Genomic DNA, 26315 nt, shown 5'->3' with positions numbered 1-26315 from the left:
CTGCGCGGAATGGAGAACACTTCGCTTCTCTTGGGTCGCATACGGCACTGTTTACTCAGATATCATCACCACGACAGCCTGAACCTCGGCTTCCACACAAACCAGATTGCTCCTCTGGCCTATTTAAAGTCAGAAGGCAGAACAAATGTCTACATCTTTCAATACTCCGTATTATTCTTTGAAGATCCCACAAAAAAAGGCAAATTGCCATTGACTATTTCCACCAACTTCTACAGCTTTAGTTCAAGAGTAAGTTTTGAATTAAAGCTACAGAACTTACTGAAATTGGCAATCACTACACCAACTGCATTTTATCTGCAATTCCCAAGAACTAATTCAATGAACAACATTTGAAGAGCGCGTGTTGAACAAATAGTGGAGTAGTCATTGTTAGGTGTATCTACAGTAATCTCCGAATACAACAGTGAACTCGGATTATATATGGACATGGTCCACTAAGAGGCTTGTGCATTACCAGTATGGACAACCCATATTTTGCCATAAAATTCAAATTCCACGGGCAAAGCATAACATTTCATAGCATTTCGAACACTTGGCTTCCAAACCGACTGATGGACTGAAAAATACATTAAAATTTTAGATGTTTTCAGTCTGCCTGGACTAGTTAATTGGACAGTTTGATTTAATAGTTTATTTGTGGCCAATAGCTTTCAAAGAACTAATCTTTAGATGTCCCTTTAAAATGGGTTTACAAAGTAACCTGGAATTAATACAATTTAATTTTCCTTTGGCCTCACAAATAAGAATAATGGTGAAAATAAGTCTTATTTTTTTTAATTTAAAACTGGCAGGAAAAAACTTTAATTTACAATACAGGATTTGGAAAAAAAAATCCAAATCAATTGATTGTTTACAAGAAACAGATGAGGGGCTATTTTTTTTTACTCACTCTTGGACAACACTATCTTAAAAAGCTATTATAATGTAACGGAATTGGATTTTTGCATTGCCCATCTATTTCTTTTCACTTGTGCTTGTATGAAGAGAGTTATTTCTGAAGTTTATCATCTACAGCAAAGGAACACAAATGCAGAAAATAATGAAGTTACCATCCTGAAGCATTTGCAAATTTAAATGAAGTGGCAGAACGACATTAGAGGACATTTTCTTTTGAAGCAGCAATATGCAAGGTACACACCGGGGGGGGGGGGGGGGGGGGAAGAGAGAGAGAGAGAGAGAGAGAAGTAAATTCAATGGTCACATTCAAAAGGAAATTGGATAAATTCTTGAAAAGTAAAGCTTTTACAGATCCATGGGATAAAAGACTAATTGGAATTTCTTTCAATGAACTAGTTTAGGCACTATGGCACAGTTGGCTTTCTTTTGTGTTGGACAATTTAAACAAGGGTGAGATTTTTAAGTTGGAAAGCGTGACTAAGCACAGAATAGACAGAGCACAATTATGTTTAAAATGGTAGGTGGTGAACTACTTGGTCTCAAAATGGAATTTCAGAACAGGGGAATGACATCACAACTTCCCAAGTAGACTATAGGCTGATGAGTCTTAACCTTTACTTTCACAGTCAAGTCTGCACTACTGATTTAATGACAAAGTAGAGAGTTTTTTTTTAAATTTTGAACATACAAATAAATTAACCACATAAAGCAAATCTGGTTGTTGCATTTAAAGAGATAGTAGACTATTATTTAAAAGATGAAGGACTGCAGAGCCATGGTGAAATGGTACGGAGGAAGGCTGAGGAAAACACAGATCAGCCGTGATCATATTAAATGGGAGGGCAGGCTTGAGTGGCTTTACAGTACCAGTGACAGGCTCAATTCCCACCACTGCCTGTAAGGAGTTTGTACATTCTCCCCATGACTGTGTAAATTTCCTCCAGGTGTTCTGGTTTCCTCTCACAATCCAAAGGCATACCAGTTGTGAAGTTGATTGGCCATTGTAAATTGTCCCATGATAAGGTTAGAGTTAAATTGGGGGTTCCTGGACAGCACGGCTTGAAAGGCTGGAAGAACCGATTCCGTGCTGTATCTCAATAAAATAAAATAAAGAATCCCACTCTTCCTGTGTTTTTGCAAACAAATTGATGAAGTGAAGAGGCATGGAGTCCTGTGAGGAAACAACGATGGCATTCAGCAGTTTCAACAGCAGAACAGTTACCTGGTTGTTCAAAGTCAAAAGTAACTCAAGAGTCACGGAGAGTCTCGCTAACCATGAGATACCAAGAAAAGGGATGGTTTCGGTCACTGCCAAACCCCCGGTATTTAGCTGGAGGAAAGCTCTGTTCAGCTAACTGAGAAAAAGCAGGGGATCTTCGAAACCTGACACTGCACTGAAGAATTCAGGGGCAGCACACAGGACTAGAGTATTACCAGCGCAACTGCATGTGAAAGGGCATTTTGGCACAACATCATGTACTGAAGGGCTTGTTCCTGTATTTCACTGCTCTATATTAGAAATTAATCATCCAATCTCACTCTGCAACTAGGAACAAAGGTGGGAGAGTACAACTCTACCCGGCAGTGTGGGGGGGGGGGGGTGAGGGTGGGAATGACTAGTTCCTCTGCAATGGGTAAAGACTGAATGCACATTGCTTTTACACAACTATGCACAGCGAGCGTGTTTGATTAACATTCCTGTGAAGATTTAAATACTTAGTTTTAAAAATGTTAAACAGTTCACACCTTGAAGTAAATGCAATTCATACACGACATATGCTGGGCATCTAACATGTATAAAAAACAGAAAACACTATACTCCGTGGTTACTTCATTAGGTACATCTGCACGTTAACACAAACTCTTATTAGCCATCATGTGGCAGCAACTCAAAGCATGCAGACATGGTCAAGAGGTTCAGTTGTTGTTCAGATCAAACATCAGAATGGAGAAGAAAGATGCAAGTGACTTCGACTGTGGAATGATTATTGGGTCCAGATAGTGTTGTTTGAGTATCTCTGAAACTGTTGACCTCCTGGAATTTTCGCACAGGGTCTCACAGGGTCTGGAGTTTGCAGAGAAAGGTGCAAAAAAAAAAGCAAGTCTATGGGCAAAAATGCTTTGTCATTGAGGGAAGTCAGAGGAGAATGGCCAGACTGATTCAAGCTGACAGGAAGGCAATAGTAATTCAAATAACTAAACATTACAACAATGGTGTGCAGAAGAGCATCTCTGAATGCACAACACATCGAACCTTGAGGTGGATGGGCTGCAGCAGCACAAGACCATGAACATACACTCAGTGGCCATGTTATTACATGCAGGAGGGTATAAACGGTCATTAAGTCAGGCCACATCTGCGAGAAGAAAAACAATTGGTGTTTCAAGTCAAAGAATTTTGCACTGCTTCACTCTTGCTCTGTATCTAGATTAACTAATTATTGTTTTGAGCATTGCCCACATGCACTCCTTCAGAATATGTCTCCTGCAATGAAAAATCTTTTCACTAGCCTCATTTCTCTCAGGGTCCAGCACCAGCTGGTGATACAACTAATGGTCAAGATTCACTTTGTACCAAAGTCTATCTTGGCCACTAGTTCTATCACTAACAAATGATATTAATTAGCATAAGTGGTATCATTATTTGGTGATGCAACTGATGTTAAGTAGTCTCCAGAGAGCAAATTTAATGTTACATTAGACAGATGCCAACTATTCCCAAGTTGTGCTTTGGGAAATACTGCATTCCCTGAACTGTCAACCTCATCAAGCAGGCTACCAATTTCACCAGTTGCAGGTAAACTGGAAACATCTTGGTGCTCTGTGAAATCAAGCTCAGCTCAGAAATAGGAAGCACTTCCTCCAAAAATACACAATCTTTCAAACCTGTGTGAGACACACGTTTAAGAGCTGTCAATGGTCTCTGTGCATAGAGGTTGTCATGATCTTTCTGCCGTGTCCAGTAACAAGATCATGAGTCAACCAACAGAACGCATCATTCTGTTGAAAAACTGCTTTGCCAAACCCTTCACAATACACTCCAATGATTGTGTTCAGTTTAAACATCCATGCAGAGCAGAGCAAGAACATCAAGAAAGCATAGGTGGCAGAAAGGATAACAAGTGCCTAATCTTGCTGATAATTATCAGCAAATGCAGCTTATTCAAACAAATAGTAAATTTAATGAAGGACTCAATTTAGCAAATTGTCATGGTGGGGCTTGTTCTGGCCCAATTACATGTCTAGATTGATGCCACTGATTGCAACCAGGATGTTCTGAATTAGCAAGTTTATCATTTGTGATAAATGGAATCCAGACAGCAAGCTCCATTTAACAAGCACTGCAATAGGAGCATTCTCATTCAAAAAGTATAATGGAGAAACATGCAGAATTTTAAAAAAAACAGACAAACTGGACTGTTAAAGGAACTTAGGTAGTCAGGCAACATCTGTGGAGGCAAAGGAACAGTCGACCCTGATGAAGGGTATTGATTTGAATCATTGACCATCCTTCCCCCCCCACGGTTGCACCTTAATCCACTGAATTCCTTAGAAACGGTATTTTGGTTATGGATCTCAGCTTTTGTGGTCTCTTTTTACCCTATTAAATGAGATCTCTAATAATAATAGTATTTTATTGATCCTGAGTAGGAAATCATTTCAGTACAGCAGCATTTAAAAACACACTTAGCAATGATAATTAATAATAAATATATAAGTAAAATATTAAGAGTTTGTTTTGTGCCCTCCTCTCCATCACAAACTCAAGAGTCCAGGCTGTAGCCAAAGACAGATCTAGCCTTTTTGATGAGTTTATTTAATCTTTTTGCATCACCAGCACTGATACTACTCCTACGACTCGGGCCTAGGGGGCCGGCGTCGGGCAAACCTGCACGTCGGGTCAAGGCTTTGCCTTGTTACTGGTACCACATAGCCCAGTACTACCTGTCTCGGGTTGGGTTGGATTGGATTGGGCAACTCAACCGGCACACCCACCTGGTGCACTTCGGTTAACCAGGGAGAAGGGTGCATGGGCACCCAGCAGGACTAAAAACAAAACCTGTCAAAGGGCGGATGAACTCCTTGAGAGTCAAAAGCCACCCACTGTCTGGGTCAGGAGTGGTGCGCCACACGGTCTTTCGTTTCGCGCCTTGTAAAGGCAAAGACAAGAAAGCACCGATGCTGCTCTCCCAACACAAAGCTGCAAAGGAGAGTGCACTCGCTACAACAGACTGGTAAAAGATCTCCAACGTCCTGCTGCACACATCTCAGAAAATGAAGTCTGCTCATCCACCTTCTTATAAACAGCCTCTGTTGGTTCCCAGTCGTCACCACTGTAACTTCTCTCAGAATGTATACGGGACTCGTCACAGTCCTCTTCCTCCTAAAATCAATCACCCTCTCCCTGGTTTTGGCCACATTCGGAGCAGGTGATTCCTCTCGCTTTAAACAACCTTACCAAGCAATAAGCCAATAAATAATAGATGATATAGGTCCGAAGTGATGTAATACATTTGAATTTTCAAAAGACTTCCAATATGGTCCTCCAGTGCCACAGGTTCAATATGGTCCTCCAGTGACATCCCTATTCTGAGCATGTAGAACTGGGTGACACATAGCAGAATAGGTAACATGAGCTACAGGTTATAACATTTTAGGATTAAAGGGTAGCAAAAGATAAAATTGTAATCTTTCGCAAGCTGCGTAGCAGCACAATCAATTTGGTCTCCGGTACCTGTAGATCTGCTGCTATAAAGTTGACAAATTTCACAACACATGCCTGAGATATTAAATCTAATTCTGAAGAGTTTCAAAATATGAATTTAATTCACAACGATAAAGTCTATACAGAAAGCAGAACAAAAGAATACAGGGGTGTAAATGCACAAACCCTCTTTATACTTGCTGTCTTCCCCTGTGCACTCAATCTTGGTATGGAATCTTGAGCCAAGATGTTAACTATCCCTTCCCCACCACAGATGCCCCTGACCCAGAGCTCTTCCCATAGTTCGTTTTGCTTAAAGGGAATATTAGATCAAGAGGAGTCAGCAGGATTCATCTGCAGAGAACACTGGTATGGAGTATTGAGTAGAATACCCTTTATAACCTGATTCTATACAATAAACAATACATTTAGATAGTATGGTTCACAAAAACCTTGCACTCCAAATCCCTGTAGTCAGCAAAATATTTGTGAAATATAGTAGCCATTGGAATACAGGAATGGAGGCAGCCAATTTATGTACAGAAAGCTCCCAGAAACAAAAATGTGACAGAAACTGCATCAATTCCTACCAGACTAGTGCTGGTTAGCGGGGTTAAGTGTGTCCAGGCCATATTATACAGTATTGACATCCACCTTCCCAGACAGATTGTCTGTGCCAGTAGTGTAGTGGTATGTGCAGCCAGACTTTGGAATGAGAGCTCCCAGGTTTGAATCCAGCCAGCTCCTCGCTTGCTTTCCATGTGTGCTGGGTTGAACATTGACCTAGCAACTCTGCCTTGTAAAACAGACAAATGCTGAAGAAACAGCAAAGTTGTTGCTCCATGCACCAAACATGGCACAGGGAGAAACTCTGCAAGACAGACTGTGCCAAGGATTAGTTTAACCAATGTTAGTTTTACTGCCTAAATGTTGCATCATACTTTCCAGGATCAGTAAGTGAGTATTAACAAGATTGTTTGTCAGCAGAAGAAACCATCCGTCCATCTCATTCATTCTTTTACCTGCAAAGGGCGGGATAGAGTTGGCATTCAAATTTAGACACTTGTATTGAATCCATTTGCATGAAAAAAGCTGCAGTAAGCAGATCAGATTTTAGATAGCACACACATTCTTCTGGTGCTTATTTCAACACTTACATTTTGGAGCAAGATCTTGTCTCAACCAATTTCAAGAGCACATTTGTCTTAAATAGGACCTCAAATGTTTGTGATAATGACAGGAAAAAACAGACTGGGTAATAATCAAGCCACATTGATATGGAACTGACAATTTCAAAGTATATAATGAGAAAATGACTTCATTAGCGAATCAAGAATAACACTACCTTGGTTTTGAATTACCTCCTCAGAAGAGGTGAACATTAATGAACTAACATGGAAGAAGACCAAACAGATATGATCAACTGCTCAGGCAAGTCTCTTTCAGTATGAAGAATAAAAGGGGAGAAAAAGAGGTAGGTCAGGAATCACTGAGAACAGGAGAAATTCCTTCTCATATAGGATCAGGGTACTGCATTGCATTTGGATCTTGCACACATTTTTTAAAAACCCTCTTGGGATGGGCAAGCAGAAGCCTCACTGACTGGCCAGCTGAGAAAACTGGTAGCCATCTTTTTGCCTAATCTTAGCCAACTGGCAAACCTGTTAAGACTCTGAAAGCCCTTGAAATTAAAATGAATATTTTCTAAAGACAATGAAATGACAATTATGTTGAATATAAAACAAAAGACAAAATGACCAAGACATTCCTAATTATACAAGTTTACATAACCTTAAAAAATTACCCAAAATTTGTGCTTGCCATTAAAGCCATTTTTCTACAATGAAAATAAAGACTTGCTATTCTAGTAGGTAATGTCTGTTATACTACTAGCATTTTGGGCTGCAATGAAGGTTCTCCATCTCGGTCTGTTCTTGGCCTTCTCCTCTGTTATGTTCCAGCTGTGGTCCAGGGTCCTCATTTCTGTCTTTACAATGCAGTACCAAGTTGCCTTTGGGCTCCTGTGTTTCCTCCATCCTTCAGGGGTCCAATGAAGTGCCATCCTGATGGAGTTGGTCTCCCTTCTCATCACATGCCCGATCCATCTCCAGAGTTTCCTCATGATGATTGTACCCATGTTCTCTTGGCGATACTGAAGGAGTAAGGTGTGGGTGGAGATCTTCCTTGGTCAGAAAATATGGAGCAACTTCTGGAGGCTGCTGGTGTGGAATGACAGCAGCTTGGCAAGGTCGTTCTCTGTTATACTGTTCTGGTACCCGATTTATGTTCCAGTTCAAGTTCTGTATCTCGATCTCACAAGGAACGTATTCAGCAAAATCCTAATAAGCAGCCACCAACAACTTTGGGACATCTATGTTTGTCATAGTCAAGCAACAGAGGGACATCTCTTTCAGCCCACCAAGTCTACACCAATATCCAGCACTAATCCACACTAACCAATTTTATGTCCGCTCCACATTTCCATTAAATCTTCTAAGATCACTTACCCACACATTGTTTTAAAGTGGTCAATTACAAGCATATTGTTGGGATGCTGAAGGAAACACGAGCAATGTAGGAAACCTACAAGGTGACCCAAGGACATGCAGTGACGAGGTCAGCATTAAATCATGGTCTCTGGAGATCTGAGGCAGTTGACCGACCAGCTGCACCACCACGCTGTCCATTTGTATTGGGAGTGCAGCATTTTGTGACAGTAAAGGTGGACCACAGGGAGAGCTCAACAGAAGTGCCAGCATTTAGCGGCTCACTATAATAGTTTCTACCAGATCTGTACATGCTGGCTCATGGCATATTCAAAATTACCCTCTTCGACCTTTGACCTCTTTTGAATGGAGGCATGTGGCCATCACTTTGAAATAGATACAGAAAAGAGTGGTAGGTGCTGTTATCACACCCATACATAAAAGCAGCAAAGCCTACAAATGGCCAATTTTTTTTTACATACTCTGGTGGAAAGGCATTGAATTGAGAAATAAACTGTTTCCTTTTTCTCATATACTGCTCGATGTGTGTAGGATTTCTAGCATTTTCTTCCCCATTTATCTTGGAATTTACAGCATCTTTAGCTTTTTGATGTTCCGTTGCAATTCCACGGCAAGTCTGTGAAGACTGTTTCGGACAACACCATAATGAAGCGGCTCTGGAGGCGTATGGAGTTTTCAGGACGATTTTCCCTTGCCTCCAGTATACCTTGAAGGATTAATGCAGCACTTTATTTCAAAAAAAAACATCAAATACATTTACTGGCACACAAGTATTTATGAGCCACCACTGGAATGGAAACTTTTGTAGTCTTTTCCTTACAGAAAATACAAGGTCAAATTCTGCATTCTCCTTCAAATTTGTCTACAAAATAATAAGCTTCACTGGCAAAAAATAAAAGTGCCTCTCTTCTGGAAAATGTATAGCCATTTCAGAAATATGTCCATAAATCGACTTCCCTGCTCCAAAGTTCTTTTTCTAATCATTCCATATGGCACTGGTTCTTTTCTCTTTAGTAGAGCAAATGCAACTTTGAAATACAAGTCACTTAACCCACAGGAATCCTGGACATTCAAATAGTTTGGCAGGGACTAATTTTCCCTGTCGCTCCATCCAAGAGGGATCTTACTTTGTTTTTTTTTAAACTGCAGTAATATAGCCAATACTTGTTATTTGTTTTTATTCTTAGAAAATAGCACATCTCACTCCTCTGAAGCCCAGTGTGTGTACTGAAGGGTGTAGATAATATTTGAAATTTCAGAGATGTTTTTATCCCTAGTAGTGAAATGACCATCTTGCGAGCTGTGCTCAAACCCAAATGGAAGTAGCAGTCATTAACACTGGTGTAAATCGCATTCATATGTAATAAGTACTGTTATTTTAGAACATAACAGCAACTCAAACTGGCTTTGGTGACAACAGAATCCATTTTTAAAAGTTAAACTTAACATTTTACTCGTGCAACAGGTCACAGTAATTTATCAAACACTTAACATTTAACTTTCAAATATAATCCTCAGAGGCAGATACACACTTCCTACTAATTGCAGCAGAAATTAAACAGTTTGTAAATAATTCACATTTCCAATACTATTGTGACTTCAGTGAAGCCTTCAACAATTCCTGCAAATACCTTGAGCAATACTTTACTCAAGTCCCTGTTTTATATGCACATTATTACAACATTGATGTTAACAGAAGTATCAAAAAAGTAAAACAAGTTACACATTTTGCAGATGGTCTAACTTACAAGAGTATTTATGAGATATTTATTACCTTGCAAAAGCACAAATGGGGTACTAATCCCACATGCCCTTTGCCACAACTCACTAATTTGAACAGCAAGGCTATCTTGTTCAGTCATTAATGTATCAAGACCAATGTAAACCAATAATTTCTTTGACAGAAGTTTCAAAAAGGTGGCGCATTACTAAAGATCAGGAAAAGTTACCAGTAACATGTCAAATCGCTTTTGCAGTGACTATCAACAGTTGCTAAGCTGTGTACTGACAGGTGCTGGCCATGATCATTGAAGGAGTGGCTTCATTTCAGCTAGACTGGCACCCAAAGTTCCTGACTCCTGCAACACTGGACAGTAAGCATTGCAAACAAACCACGTATTACGAACAATTACTCAGCCTTCATCATTATTTATTTTGAAATCGGGAGGAGAAGACCCTTGCTGGCAGAAGAGGGGTGGGGAAAATCAAGAGGATCAAGTTTTAAGGATTTCATGCTTTTGTGTTTGCTAAACTGGTGAAAAATTGCCTGGTTGTTTTTATTCCCGATCACAGTGTGAACCCTAGCTGAGAACCCCATTGATTATATCTGTCTAAACATTCAAGCAGAGCTGGAGGTGGGTGTGGAGAAAAAAAAACCACTTCTACTGAGATCAAAGGTCCATGAATTTGGGGGTGGGGAGGCTCTGAAACTGAACTTTTCAAAACTGAAAAGTGTCAAAATAAAATCAGTTCAATGATCAAAATGAGTACTACAAGAAACACTACAGTCATTATAAGCTGCATGTCCTTTGCGAAACTTTGACACTAGTTTGCCTGATGAGAAAACAAGTTTTTTTTATATACACATTAGAAGATATTGATGTTATTTTATCCATCCTAATTAATAACATTAAGTATACATTACAGAAATTTGAACCCCTGACATATCTGCTGGCTGAATATACAAAATGACATCAAACATCTTAAAAAATGTTTGGCCATGGAAATCTGAAAGCCTATTTTATGCTTGATACGAATACGAGCTTTGAATATATTAGCCACTTTTAAAAATCACTGCTGTATAACAGATTTGTACCAAATCTGAGCAGAGTTCTGGATTTTGAACTACTTATATTGGAGTATCCAATTTAAATATTAATCTATTGACAAGCCACTTTAGCAAAGTCAATGGATAGCAAGTGACCTTGGAAAAAAACGATTTAGCTAATTAAGTTGCTCTATGTTTATTTAAATTCACTAAGCTAACAAAACTTGAATTAAATTTTCTGCAAATTAGCCCAAGTAAAAACTACAAAGGGGGGATTAAATCAACACAGCATGGTTGCTTTAAAGCTCTTATCAACTGAACAGCTTGTTGCTCAGAAAATAATCACGGTTTAGCACAAGACCAACTTTAACATTAGTTTAATTTAAAGCCTGGAAAACTTAAAGAATTAACAACCTCACACATTAGGAACAGAGCTGCTTGGAAAAGTGAATTTGTTGCAACCAACTTTTTTCAAAAGCTACACTGTGTCGCATAAATTGTCTTAAAAACAATTCAAAAGGTATTCAATTATTCTATAGATTGAAAATACCAATGCATCAACCACGTTTGATCATTTAACCATCAGAGAATTTAGAGAAACATTTCTCTCTCCCCCTCCCCACTTAATTTCTTAGCAAAATAGCAGGCTGTACTTGAACACAGTGCTGATGGCAAGAACTTGTCAGAAAGCAGCATGTTACAGACATGTATTTCTAATGAAGGAAAACAAAAAAATCTTTCAGGGTTTGGCAGGATAGATGAAGGGACCATGTTTCCATGGTTGGGTTCAACATAGGGGTCCCCTGATCAGGATCATGCTATGAATGAAACAGATCCAAGAGTGCAGTGAACCTTTGGAATTTCTTACCTTAAGAAGAGTTGCTCAGTATATTCAAGAGATAGGTTGATAATTTTTTTTTTGCTTATGAAAGAAATCAAAAATTGAGATTGACACAATAAAGTAGCTCTGAGGTTAAGTATCAGATCTGAGTGGGACAGATTGACAAATAGCCCAGCTTTATCAGTTACTCCAAGCATGGAATTAACCAGATTATTTTCCAATGGACATTGTCATCAGGACAATCCATTAATGAAAACTGTAGAATGAGATCGATCTGGTTGAGGGAGCTTGAGGTGTTCAAACGGTTGGGTTTCCTACTTTATAAAAATATCCTCGTTCGGAACACTGCATTCATTGGCTTTAAACTGCTTGCAGGTCTAGCTATTGCTCAGAACACTGCATAAATGAGTCCCATCTTCCCAAGTACATAGTGTCGATTATCTGCATGGTAACCTGAGCAGTTTTTCAGTATTCAGTTCTGATGGAATGGAGATAACCAAGTTTCACACATTTCTCTAACACCAAGCAAGGAACAAAAAAAAACAGGAATTAAAGTGTTACTGCTGGTTTCAACATTTGTTTTCATTCAGTCTAGTGCCAAATTGCTAAAATGTCAGACATTTCAATGGAAAAAGGCGAATTCCAATGATTTGTTGAAATAAGCAAAGAAGTTTTTTTTTAAATGAGAAATATTCAAATTTGGAACATACACTGCATAATGCAGACCAATCCAGTGGCCACTTTATTAGGTACACGATCATTAAATCTGATATCTAATCAGCCAATCATGTGGCAGCAACTCGGTGCATGAAAGCATGCAGACATGGTCAAGAGGTTTGGCTGTTGTGCAGACCAAGCATCAGAATGGGGAAGAAATGTGATCTTAGTGACTTTGATTGTGGCATGATTATTTGTGCCAAACAGCGCGGTTTGAGTACCTCAGCACCGATTGCTCTCCTGAGATTTTCATGCAGAACAGTCTCCAGAGTTCACAGAGAACTGTGGGGCAAAAATAAACATCCACTGAGTGGCAGTTTCGTGGGTGGGAAAAAACCTTTGTTACGGAGAGGGGTCAGTGGAGAATGGCCAGACTAGTTCAGGTTGAAAGGAAGGTAAGGGTAACTCAAATAATCATGTGTTACAATAGTGGTGTGCAAAACTGCATCTCTGAACACACAAGCTGAATCTTGAAGCGGATGGGTTTCAGTACCAGAAGACCATAAGCATACACAGTGGCCACTTTATTAGGTACAGGAGGTACATATTAAAGTTTATAATGTCCATAATCTGGATAGGTGATTACCAGTGTTAATCAGCTAATAAATTCAAGCATAATTATTTACAATCCAATACTAAACTTACCATTAGGAAATTGCTGATTGCTCAAGAATTTACATTATAGTACACAAGTACTGAAAGTCTCGAAGGACAATGGAAAACATTTTGGCTGTCTTACGATCTTAGTCAAAAATAATTTTAGTTGGATGAAGGGAACATACCACACGGCAAAGCAATCAGCAGACTATGAACCTTGAAACATCTTTCCAAGCTCCAGAAGAAAATTTTTACTATAGTTTTAAGAGACTGCTGACAACATATTGGCAGTTAATTTACAAAGCAGACCACTGGGAGATGAGTGGAGGTAGATAAATAACCAAGTTGGCCAGCATTTTAAATGAGCGACTGAAGGAAATACTTCAAAAACAAAACTGATTAACACTGGATCCTTGTTCAGCAAAAAAGCACAACTGACACATAATTCATCCCCAACTGTTAAGAGTTTTTTAAAAAAACAGAATCAAGGTGGTTAGAAAAAAAAGAGTCATTAAAGAATAGGCACAAAATGAATGAAAAGTGCATGCTGCATCCCATTTCAAAAGGTTCAGAAATTCAGACTGTTTGTGTTCTTTTAAGTTACGATGCTATGCAAGCCAATTTAAATGCCACTTGCAGTAAGCGTCATTCAAGATCATTTCCAGTGAAATCAAATTGACCGCAAAACTGAACTGGACACTTCCACATAATAATCATAGGAACATATTTGACGTCAGTGTCATGTGCACAACAAAAGCCTTATTTTGCAATGCACATTTCTGTCTGACTGATGTATTTGGGAAGAAATCTCCACACTATGAACACATGTATGCATATTAAGATCACATCATGGTAATGTGTTAATTTAAAAAAAAGATGAAAAAGGACCTTTGCTTGACTTTGGGAAGCACTACCGGACTCCTCCAGAAGTTACTGCTGTCAGCTCCATCTTCCGAAGCCAAAGGATGTGCTAAAATAAACAGCATGTTCCTTATTCTAGCATTGAGCTGCTGAGATGCACAGTGATGAAGCTGACAATTTCACTGAAGGCCAGGAATAGAAATACACACTGGCTCAGTTCTGAAATGAATTCATATTTCTTACCAGGCTTCAGACATAAGCCATTCAGCCCATCCAGTCTCTGCAGTTCTCAGAATAATCCAGTCAGACCCATTTCTGCACATAATTGCAGTACGTTCCTGTTACTGATTCTCTTCCACAGTCATCATCTCCTCAAAGTAAAATTATCAATGTACAAATACGCTGCCCCGAGATTCATTTTCTTACAGGTATTCACAATAGAACAAAGAAATACAATAGAATCAACTACACACAAATGACTGACAAACAACCAATATGTGCAAAAGATGAACAATGCAAAAACATTAAAAAAAAACAGTAAGACAGGTTGAATATCCCTTATCTGAAATGCTTGTGGCTGGAAGTGTTTCAGGTTTATTTTTTGCAGATTTTGAAATAAGAGCTTGGGATCGACATCATTTCCACTCAGAATGTGTGTGCTACTGGTAAGCAGTCTTTGTCTTGCACTTGTACTGATGCAGCCGCTCAACATGTCAAGATTTTAATCAGTGACCTTCTTGTCAAACATATCAATGACTTTTTTGGCTGCTTCGTGATCAGATGTTTTGGCACCACAAATTTTAAAAAATTTAATACTGTGACGTAGTTAAATCTCTCCAACCAGTCTACTTAATATTCACAATTGGCTTCACTTTTCCATTCATCATGACAGATCTTGCCTCGTTTCGATATCAGCATACTGCTAAATGGCATTTGTTCACTCTGACACTGGTGAATCCACTCTTTCAGTGCACAATCGGGATCGTAATTTTCCACTTAATGCGTTTTTTCCCCCTTATTTTTCACTTACGCTCATTACATATGCGAGGTCACTTCTCAGAACTGTTTGTGGTGTGCACTGCCTGGGAACATTCCCAGTGCCGTGTGGAATTTTCTATTTGTGACATCACATCAGTGTTCAAAAATAATTGGATTTTGAACGTTTTCAGAAAAAGGGTTCTCAACCTGTAATAAATGGGTAAATAAATAATCTTGAGGAAAATTAGTAGCAGAGTTCTTGAAGTAAGTTGTGTTTGGTGATCAGTTCATTTCAGTGCCGTGGTGAGTAACGTCATCCACACTGATTAAGAAGCCCAATGACTGAAAAGCAATAACTGTTCCTGAACCTGGTGGCATGTGATCCAAGGTGGTATGTACCTCCTTCCCAGTGGGTGCAATAAGAGCAGAGCCTGTATGGTGGGGGTTCTGCTCTCATCTGGCATGCTCCTTGTAGATATGCTTAGTGGTGGGGAGAGGGTTACTGTGATGGCTGGGTTCTCCTGCCAGCTACCCACACTGAAGGATATTTACGCTAGCTAATAACCTGCTAACCAGCATGTCTTTGCAATGTGGGAGGGAAATGGAAGACTGGGGAAACCCAAATAGTCACAAGTATCATGTACAAGCTCTATGCAGACTGTATTCAAGGTCAGCATGGAACCCAGACTGGGTATTGGGCAGAAGCACCAACTGTACAATGATGATGCACCTTTACAGGTTCATTGCTTTTCACCAAAATCTAACACATTCCATGGAAGGACTTTCAGCTACACATGAGCAACAGAGAGCACAGCAAGTACATTTTGAATCTCAATGCTCTCATCATAAGCAGATAAAAGTTGTCTTCCAACTTGCTGACTACTGCTACATCAAGGAGTGCACCAGGCATGCATTTTTAATAGAAGTTATCGCATCTACTATTCTATCAGCAAGGAGCAGTTTCAATCTTGCACCGCTGGCTTCCCTCAAGTGCAGGCAACTATTCAATGCAACTGAGCATCCCTTTATTAACTTTTCATCAGCTTGTACACAAACAGGTATGTCATTATCAACCAGAAGGAAAAACCCTTTGATCTTTGGTGGGGGGGGGGGGGGGAGAAAACAGACTTTTGGTGACTTGCATAACATACCAAGCGCATGTGGAGACCTCATCATTGCACACTGTGCATTACTTGCAAGTGGATGATGGCAGGAACAACAAAAAAAAAGGAGCAGTTGGCCATTTAGCTTCTCAAGTCTGCCTTGATGTTCAGTAAAATCATGGCTGATCTGTTCTGGACCCAGCTCCTTCTGCATGGTTCCACATAAATGTCAATTCCGCAAACTTTTAAATACTTACAAACTTTTAAATACTTCTCTACCTTGCACATTTCTAATAATCTGGCCTCCAGCACACTGAGGGGCTGAGTATTCCTGAGAAACTTCTACATGCCTTAGTTTAAAAATAACCACTCCCTTTTTTTTTAAAGCAACATTCCCTCTCTACAACTCTCACATTAATGTTAACAGTTCAACATCTACACATCAGGCTCCCCAAGAGTTCTTTATGTCACCCCTCTTTCTACTAAACTCCAAGGAACTCAAACCCAAATCCAAGGATGATAGGAATTATCCTGGGAATGTTCTTGAGACTGCTTGTAGTACTATTAGATTCTCCTTTTCCCCCTATAAGGATTCATTCACCTGAGTGGTTTGTTAAAACATCTCTGCATTTTGTCATGAACAGTGCTTCACTTAAGGATTTAGACTTCTGACCAAAATCCTTTTATTGAGATGTCGACATAGTATGCAGATCATGATGTCAACAATCCTGTGAGATCATAAAATTCCTTCCAATGTTCCCCACTGCTGGAACAGACTAATGCAGTCACTTCCTACCTAGCATCTCTCACATTAACCCCAACTTGCACATTTCCAAATGAGTGAGAGACCTCTCCCTCACAGCTTATGATGTCTTTTTCACAACTACTGGGTGTGTACATTGATTCTGTGTGGCTACCTTAGGAAAGCTGTCTTGAACTGCTGATACTCCTTTGAATGTTACACAGGGAAGTGCAAATTTGGACAAGGTCTCGTGGTAAAACGCACAGATTCCATTTTAATATTTTTGCTGGTTTATGAGAAATGCAAAACACCATTTCAGTATGAATTTTGATTAAATTCATATTGCTTTTATGAGAGACAAGTTTCGAGGAGTGGCAAACTAGATACATTTAGGCACAAAAAAATTTCAGCCAAGTTTCTGGGGATATACTTTAAACTGGTTTAATTTCATTTTTCTTTTCTTAACAATTAGAAAGATAGTATTGTACAGCTCCAAGCTGACATGTGGGCTTATAACTGATTCAGTTTGCCAGCTTCACATTGAGAGAACAGAGTTCTGATTCTGAGCAAATGTACAAAACCCTGCCATGAGGATAATGGTTAGAAATTAGCTAGATTTTGAGATCTGGCTGGTTTAGATGGAAGAAATAGTCTCAGTAGTTTAGGAAGAAGCACAAATGTACATCTGAAAGATCTGCATTATATTGTGCACATTACAGAAGCAGCTACACACAAAATGCTGGAGGAATTCAGCAGGTTAGGCAGCATCTATGGAAAAAAGCACAGTCAACATTTTGGACTCAAAACCTTCAGCAGGACTGGAGTAAAAAAAAAAGCAGCTATGTTATTTTGTTTAAATGTACATTGTGAATGGTGCTCACTACCAAAAGAAATTAGACTTTAGAGAAATAAAAACGTGCCAAGTAGCAGAGAAATCCTGTTATCGGGCTGGTAATCCAGAAAGTCTGAACTAAAATGGTCAAGAACAAGTTCAAATTAAGTTCATTACATTTTCAACTTCTCATTTGCTTCACCACTGCCATTTAGTGAAGAAAATCATGACACCAGGCCACCAAACTGATGATTGTTGAAGATGTGTAATGATCCCCCCCCCCCCCGACACCCAGCTTGATCTGCCCATCATCCTTCACCCTTCCTTAATCCAGCAATCACTTTGGGCTCCTGTCTCACCACTTCCCCTTTCCTTATACCTGCTATCTATGCTCAGTGTTAATGCAGGGCTTTGATCTGAAACGTTGACAAGTCCTTCCTTTCTGCTCCAACCTCCCCCCCCCCCCACCCCCATAGATGCTGTGTGACCCATCTGGTTCCTCAGCATCTGCAGTCTTGTCCTTCCATGTGCAATAAATGCTGGTATCATTAAAAAATGAAAAATATTCTAAATTAAGTCCAAAGCAACTTTTAAAGAACAGTTTTGTTTCAAAGTTTAAGTACATTACTTTCATCTCCTTTCAATGTGGTAGTAGCAGGAGGAAGAAATTGATTTTTCTGTCTGTGTTGTTTGAATGTGACAGTTGAATATATTATAAAGACAATAATATCCATACCAATATCAGGAGACCAGTAATTAAGGGATCTTGATGCATAAATATAGACAGTTTGTTTCACCACCTGCAGATGCTGCTTGAGCCACTGAGTTTCTCCAGCAGATTGTTTGTTGAATATATTAACCCATTTATCCCCACTCAAAAAGGTTTAAGTAGAAATATTCATATTTCTCACTAACGCACAGCTAATTATTTCAAATTAAAAACTATCCTTTCTGTTGCGCACAATCAAGGTACTCTTTTAAGCAATTATTTCTGCTTGTACTTCCTTGGACACGTACTTTTGATTCTTCATAAATTGGCAGGTATCTGACACCTTTATGGAATATTCCCTACCAATTAAGAATAGGGCCTCATTTATCAACTGTACTGAAGGAAATCATCTAGTTCAGGCAATATTTTAACACAAAGGATTTTATATGGCAAACTTTAATCATTGTCAATTTTGAAAAAGCTCATTTAATATCTAAACACCCTCCTGTCAAATAATACAATAAATATTAAAACCCAAGATTTTTTTTAAACTCTCAATTAGGAATGGAGCTTGATAGACTGAGAAATAATTCCTAATCATTCCATACAAAGATCACGAGATAAAACAAAGCTACTGTCAACAGTAGTGTGGTCAAGTGGATAAGGCGTTGGTCTAGTGATCTGAAGGTCACTAGTTCGAGCCTCAGCAAAGGCAGCGTGTTGTGCCCTTGACTACACATTGCTCTGCAACGACGCTGGTCCTTGCCCTTGCCCTTCCAGGCATAAATCCATGGTCTCTCAAGGCTAATGGATACCTATTACTGTCAGCAGTAGACATCTCCCAAGACCATGCATGGCCAGTGAATTCAGTTTTCAGTGCTCGAAATATATTTTGGGACATCCTGAAAGGGGGTTTGTAAGATAAATAAATGTAATTCTTTCCCCCCACCTCAAATTGAAATAAACCTTAATGGACTTGAATCAAATTGGACTCTTCCCTCAGTCAAGCATACAGGTTCTGAAAACTTACAAATGGTTGCAAAAATGTATGTGGATAGTCTGAAAATGCTGGTGTCACTCTTCATGGGGGTCAGATAGAGCATTAACCAGAAGTTTCTAAATGCAGAAATGTTGCCTAACAGTGATTATATGATAACCAGAGGGTATTGGTCCAAAGTAAGTTACAAATAAAATACAAGGAAAGAACTTTCTATTCTACAATGCTAGAAATAGAAATTAAAGTTCAAAAAATAATGGATCAAATCGAGATTCCAAATGTATCCAACATCCATTTTCAATTGCAGTCAACACCCAAAGGTGAACAACAGGACAGTCGATCAAACCATTATATTTGAAAGAATAAAGTTATCCTTTCCACTTTCAATCTTTTGCATTCCAAAATCAAAGGCAGTCATCAAAGCCCCACTGAACCACAAAGTTATTGGCCAGTCCAAAACTTTCAAGTGGTTAATGAAACATTTAATTCAAGTAGGCACGTGCTAAATATCTAAGAGACTGACAGAAAGCCTACACCTTCATACTAGCCAAAGGGAGCCAACTACAGCCTGAAGCTGTTTCAGTCCATTGTTTTGTTTTAAAAGTTTAATTCTAAAGCACTTTCAAAATATTTTTATTCCCCCACCAGCTAAGGTTAAGAAGACTCCCAATTCCTCTTGGCTACTGAGCCATATTAATTCAAAAGTTTGTTATATTTGTTTACTTTTGCGGCCGTCACTCAGGCATGGCAGCGAGACTAGGACTATAGGCACCAGTCTGACAGCAGCCTGTGATCCCAGTCACACACCCACAAGGTTGATGGACAGCTCTGAAGGTAAACAATCTTTACTGTCTTAGGGCTTTGGAAAAATGTGTTTAAAAATGAAATAAGCTGAGACATTGCGGTTTTAAAGTCAATATCCACAGCCAATAATATTACAACTTATTTTTGAGTGCTGAGAAAGCCAGAGCAAACTAAAGTCTGTTTAACAACCTCGCATTATTTCTCATGACACTAAATTGATTTCTGGAGCAATCAATTGCCGCCTACAAAAAAAAGGGTGTTCTATTTCTGGGGCAAAAGAAATGTTTTAATGGTGGGGCACCTTCACTGATCAAAGGTAACCTTTTATTCTCACATTACAGACTATCCATTAATGACTTATGGTTGGATAAAGCCCCAGTGGAGAGGTGCCGGCATACAGTTTGCCCACAATACCACATGTGGTTATGTTAAGGCAAGATTGGGTACTTGAACTAACAAGTGAAATCAAATCACAAAAGGTACAAGTCAGTGGTTTAATTCTGGTCCAATTAAAATGATGCATCTTAATTTAGAATAAATATACCACAAGTTAAACCTTGAAACTCAAACTAGCACAGAAACAACTTTCTGCTGAAGACACTACTTTTATTAGAATGCATCAGGACCTTAAATTAGCAGTTCAAGTACAATAGTACAAAATATCTTGGCCGAACATTCCTCTAGTTTGAGCTGACATTCGCTCATCTTTAATTGATGCATCATGGCATTGTATGGCAACTGTATTGCATGAATCCACAAAAACAAAAAAATTGTGAATACAGCTGAGCACTTCTCAAAAGCCAACCTCCCCTCCATAAACTCTGTCCATACTTATTGCCTTGATAAAGCAGCCAGCTTAATCATTGCCCGGCATATTCTGCACATTCTTCACCTCTCCCACCCCCAAATCTGGATGGAAATACAAAAGGCCAAAAGCACAAACTACCAGGCTAATAGACAGCTTCTATTCCACTGTTACAAGATTCTGGAACAGTCCTTTAGTACAATAAGATGCACTCTTGACCTCAATTTGCCTTTCCATGGCCCTGCACTTTATTGCCTGCCTGCACTGTATATTCTTTGCAATTGTGACATTATATTCTGCATAATCATTTTCTTCATTCTTCCTCAATGTATGGAGGTGATGGTATGATCTGTATGATGTTTATCACTGTATCTCAGTACATACGACAATCAAATGAATTTACCAAATGGCAATGCAACTACCAACCCTGTAGTTGGAGCTCTTTGAACTTCCCCAATTTGAGGTTTTATTTTTATCCTCCTGAATTTCAGGGACGAAGTTAAATGCTCACTGGAATTACATTGAGTTTTTGAATGAGACATTCAAAGTTAGCTAATAAACTATCCATACTTATAAAGAATAAATGGTCATGTGCTGCTTAAACACTTGTGCTGAAAAACAAGCAAATGCAATGGGAATCAGATTCCTGAAAATGGATGTCAACAGCAGATTGATCAGAAAATAAGCTGACAAGATTATAGCGCAGAATCCCCATACTGCCAATGTATTTGAGCAAATGTAGAACTTGAAATCATTTGGACTGATATCATCTCCTACAGCAAATATTGGATTAAAAGGAGTATGCAAGCCTGTCCTCAGAACCCACTTAGCTGCATGCCATGTAAGCCACTGTCTGCATGTAAAGTATACATTCTAATTAATTTGCACATATTTTTAAACTGCAGATCTACAACACCTATGCCGCTCTGATGAATGATTTATCCATCAATTCTAATGTGACTAAAAATATCATTTGAAAATTTTTAGGCCCTCAAAATTCAAAGAGCACAGAAAGCTACCTGAAGTTTGAAACACCTAAAGTGTTGCCTTGGGCTTTGAGGATCAGATAGCCTGGTCTGCTGGATCCACGTTTCTGCAGTTTTATAACATGCAGAGTTGACTCATTCTCCGTAAATGGCCAAGTTGTCATCTCGAGCTATTTTGCTAAATAAAACAAGGAATTCAGTGTCTTTGTAGGAGATAAAAATTTGGAGGGGGAAATGTTCTCAAACCACTGACAAGAATGAATGAAATACTGTTCAATGAAATCAACTCAAACGTTTTAAACATTATAGCCTTCATTAGCTTCTTTGTTGATGCTAATAATATGCATAATTTTAATATAATGAAAGCAATTTCAGGTTCAGATATCAATGTTTTTGTTGAAGCATCCCAACAACCTCTCCTTAGGCCGCCTATATGTTTGTAATGTATTTGTGACACTGATTAATTATACTCCTTGGCAATACGTCAGGCCAAAACAAATATTGCCATGGTTAAAATACATAATATCACTTACCTAGTCTTTTATTTATAAAAAGGTCAGAACTCTACTCCATTTACCTTGATTAATGAATTCTTCCATTTTATCTTTAAAAGGCTGTAGATGTTCTTCTGGTGAAAGGTGGCAGACTTTTTCCATTTCTGTCTCACAAACTGCAACAAGAAAAAGTGGAAAAATAAAACTCTCAATGCCTGTTAACTCGCTGCAAGTTAGGTTGCTTCACATTTTGTAATGGAAGGTAGAATCAGAGAACCTCTGGTGTTTCTTTTTTGTAAACCTAACCTAGCAGAGTGACGCTTGGGGCCTGGTGGGATATTAAATGAAACACAATAATTGCTAGTTTTAACTTCACAAGGCAAATTATTGAGAATATTTCCACAGAATTTGTTCCGTCACTGCTTGCTAGCAGAGACATGATAAATTCATTAAACTGTAGTGCCATACACATTATGCAGAAATATCTGATTCTCCATAAAATGATTTATCATATAGCTTTATAGACATTGTAAATAGAATGCCTATTAATTTTTTTTTAGAAAAGCAACTTGATTTGTTTGTAACAGGAAAACTATGAATGAGAGCCATTAACTTAATGTGCTTTCATGATATAATGAGCAACTTCTCATCTCAATGTAAGTAGCAATTTACTCAATGATAAGCATGTCACTCTATAGAGAATTCCTGCTAATGATGTTTTCTCACTAGTTCTCAGAGGCTACCCAAATGGAATACAAAGTGTTGTTCCTCCAACCAAAGTGTCGCATTATCCCGACAGTGGGGGAGGCTATGGATGGACACATCAGAATGGGAATGGGAGGTGGAATTAAAATGGCTGGCCCTTGGGAGATCACGCTTTTTCTTTCTTTCTTTCTTTCTTTTTCAATCTTTTTATTGAGTTTCATATAAATATAAAAACATAACATAATAATGAATAGGTTATGAATACAATAGACTTAAGATTACATTAATAATAGGATAAAGATATCCTATTAAACATCAACAACAAAAAAGTACATTAATCAATCAAGTCTATATAATTATATATGAAAAAAAACAAAACTAATCATCAAAAGAAAAAGAAAAAAAAATTAGAGATGTGTGAGAGAAAATATATATATGAAACAAACACTAAACTAAAACTAACATGGGCAATAATAACAGTTTATAAGTATATGATAGTGTCAAAGAACTCCGGAACTCCATACCTGAACAAGAATAAACAGAGAGAAGGTCTGGGAAAGGCCAAATTAATTCATATGAAAATGTCGGATGAACGGTCCCCAAGTTTCTTCAAATTTAATTGACGAGTCAAAAATAGTGCTTCTAATTTTACGCTTTTTCTGTTGGACGGAGCATAGATGCTTGTTGAAGCAGTCTCCCAATCTACATCGGCTCTCACCAATGTACAAGAGGCCACACCTGGAGCACCAAACACAGTCTACAACCCCAACAGACTCACATGTGAAGTGTTGCCTCACATGGAAAGATTATTTGGGGCCCTGAATGGCAGCAAAGGAGGTGTAGGGGCAGGTGAAACACTTGCTCCAATTGCAGAAATAAGTGCCAGGAGAGAGATCAGTGGGGACGGACAAGTTAAATGCTTGACCACACATCTCCTGAAGTTACTGTGGCATGAATGCTCAGTATGACTGAGATCAATTCACTTGAGTGTTTGCAACCCAAGTAAAAACTTCCTTTCATCTTCCATCTAGCTTACATCTCCAACAAAAGTGAAATAAAAAATTCTTGAAAAATATGTCCAGCAATTTCATGAGGTGCACATTGCAATTGCAAGTGAAACATTCCAAATTTCAGGTGAATGATCAACACTGACATACCGTATGTGGTGAAATTTGTTGCTTTGTGACAGACTCCTCTAAAAAGTCAGAAAGTAGCAACTGCAGTGAAAATGATGTGGCAGCTTGTTTGAAGAATGTGATGAAGAGCAGCGACAAGGCTCCAAGCTACAATCTTGCTGCAGTCCTTTCAGTGAAGTGCCACCACATGGATACTGACTTGGGCCCTTTGGTGCACTAAAGCAGTCCACCTACTGGAACACATCACACCACCTGCTTTTCACCGAGGTTCCAATAACCTCTGCAGGATGGAAAACATCTCAAGTACATGGCAAAGAATCCACAGTAGTTTTTACATTTTGTACATTAGTGCACATCGGTAAATTATTGTGCATATTATTCTGTACTTTATTAGCTCAATTTATTATCATTGCAAAGTGTTTTTAAATATTGCTGCTGTAACAAAATAGCTTCCCACTCAGCATCAATAAAGTACTTACTATTTATATTATTGTAAGCCAGCTTATCTGGTAAACAGCAAATAATTCCCATGGGGTGGGTTCAAATTCAATCCAGATCGAAGAAGCTGTGGGACAAAGTGCCCGAATAGGTGAACACTGCTGTGTCACTTACAACACAGTAAAGTTCCTGGCTTTCTCCTCTCTCACACAGAGGGTGGACAAACTTTATTGGGATCTACCACAGACAATGTAGTCACCAGCCTCTAAAGAGGGGGAGGAATTTGACATTCTGTTCTCCAGAGTTTGATGGTGAACAGACGATCCAAATCATGAATAAGTAGTGCAAAGAGAGACCAAAAAAAGTCAGATAGTGTACACTGATTCATTTTATGTTTAGAATGGGGTGGAAGCGGTTTCAAAATTGTTGAGTATTTTGTCACAATCCTGTACCCCCCCCCCCCCCCCGATGGTAGCAAAGAGAAGGCATGTCCTGGGTGATGGGGGTCCTTATGAAGGTTACTAATTTTTTAAGGCATTGCCTTTTGAAGGTGTCCTCGATGCTGGGGAGACTCATGCCCATGATGGAGCTGGCTGTGTTTGCATCATTCTGCAGCTTTTCCTGATCCCGAGCAGTGGTCCCTCCATACCAGATGGCAATACAGCCAGCTGTACTGTGGAGATCATTCCATCTGTAGAAATTTGCAAGAATCTTAGGTGACATAACAATTCTCCTCAAGCTCCTAATGAAATATAGCTACTGGTGTGCCTTCTTTGTCATTGCATCAGTATGTTGGGCCCAAGATAGATCTTCAGAAATACTGACACCCAGGATCTTGAAACTGCTCACCCTTCCCACTGCAGATCCCTTAATGAGGACTGGTGTGTATTCCCTCAAATTCCCCTTCCGGAAGTCTGCAATCAATTCTTTATTCTTACTAATGCTGAGTGCTAGGTTGTTGCTATGACACCACTCAACAAGCTAATATATTCACTCCTGTACACCACCACATCATCTGAAGATCTGCCAACAACAGTTGTGTCACCAGCATATTTCCAGATGGTACTTGAGTTGTCCCGAGCCACACATTCGTGGGTGTAGAGAGAATGGAGCACAAGCTATGCACACATCCTTGAAGTGGGCCCGTGTTGGCCTTCCATGAGATGTCATTCTTCAATCCACATTGACTGTGGCTTCCTGATAAGGAAGCCAAGCATCCAGGTGCAGAAGAAGGTGCAGAAGCCAAGTCATCCCAGTAAAATCAGCTGCAGGAGGTATCCTACACCCATCTGGCATCTCAGGAGGCCACTGAGTGGATGAGAATGCACATTCAACTTGGAGAGTTTTCATGTCATATGTCAATAATAAAAAAATATCAACAAGTCTGAGCATGCGCTGCTGAGGTCCTGAATGCTGGTACTTATGCAGAGTCCCAAAAATGTACCTTTACATACTTCAGGACTCATTTTACTAATGCCCTTCAAGGAATTTGAAAAAGTAATACCTTCAGTAATATAAAATCTTCAGTAATTTTCACCAAGAGTTTCAAACCTCTCAAAACAACCGATACATTGCAAATCACTACTGTAGTGTAAAGGAAGAAGAAGAATAGTCCTTAACTCAGCAGTGGAATTATCGGGGCACCGTCCTTTGATGGTGTTTCCACAGCAAGC

General features: G+C 39.1%; 1 protein-coding gene across 1 annotated transcript in view; it reads right to left on the bottom strand.

Moving 5' to 3' along the window:
- Window positions 1–26315, bottom strand: part of LOC132403320 (formin-2-like) — a 392743-nt gene that overhangs the window by 66795 nt on the left and 299633 nt on the right. Inside the window, 1 exon segment of the mRNA XM_059986771.1 lies at window positions 22447–22539. Coding sequence (XP_059842754.1) covers window positions 22447–22539 — 93 coding nt within the window.

This window comes from Hypanus sabinus, chromosome 12 (genome assembly GCF_030144855.1).
Source record: "Hypanus sabinus isolate sHypSab1 chromosome 12, sHypSab1.hap1, whole genome shotgun sequence".
In the NCBI taxonomy this organism is placed as follows: domain Eukaryota; kingdom Metazoa; phylum Chordata; class Chondrichthyes; order Myliobatiformes; family Dasyatidae; genus Hypanus; species Hypanus sabinus.
This window is presented reverse-complemented; position numbering and strand designations above follow the sequence as displayed.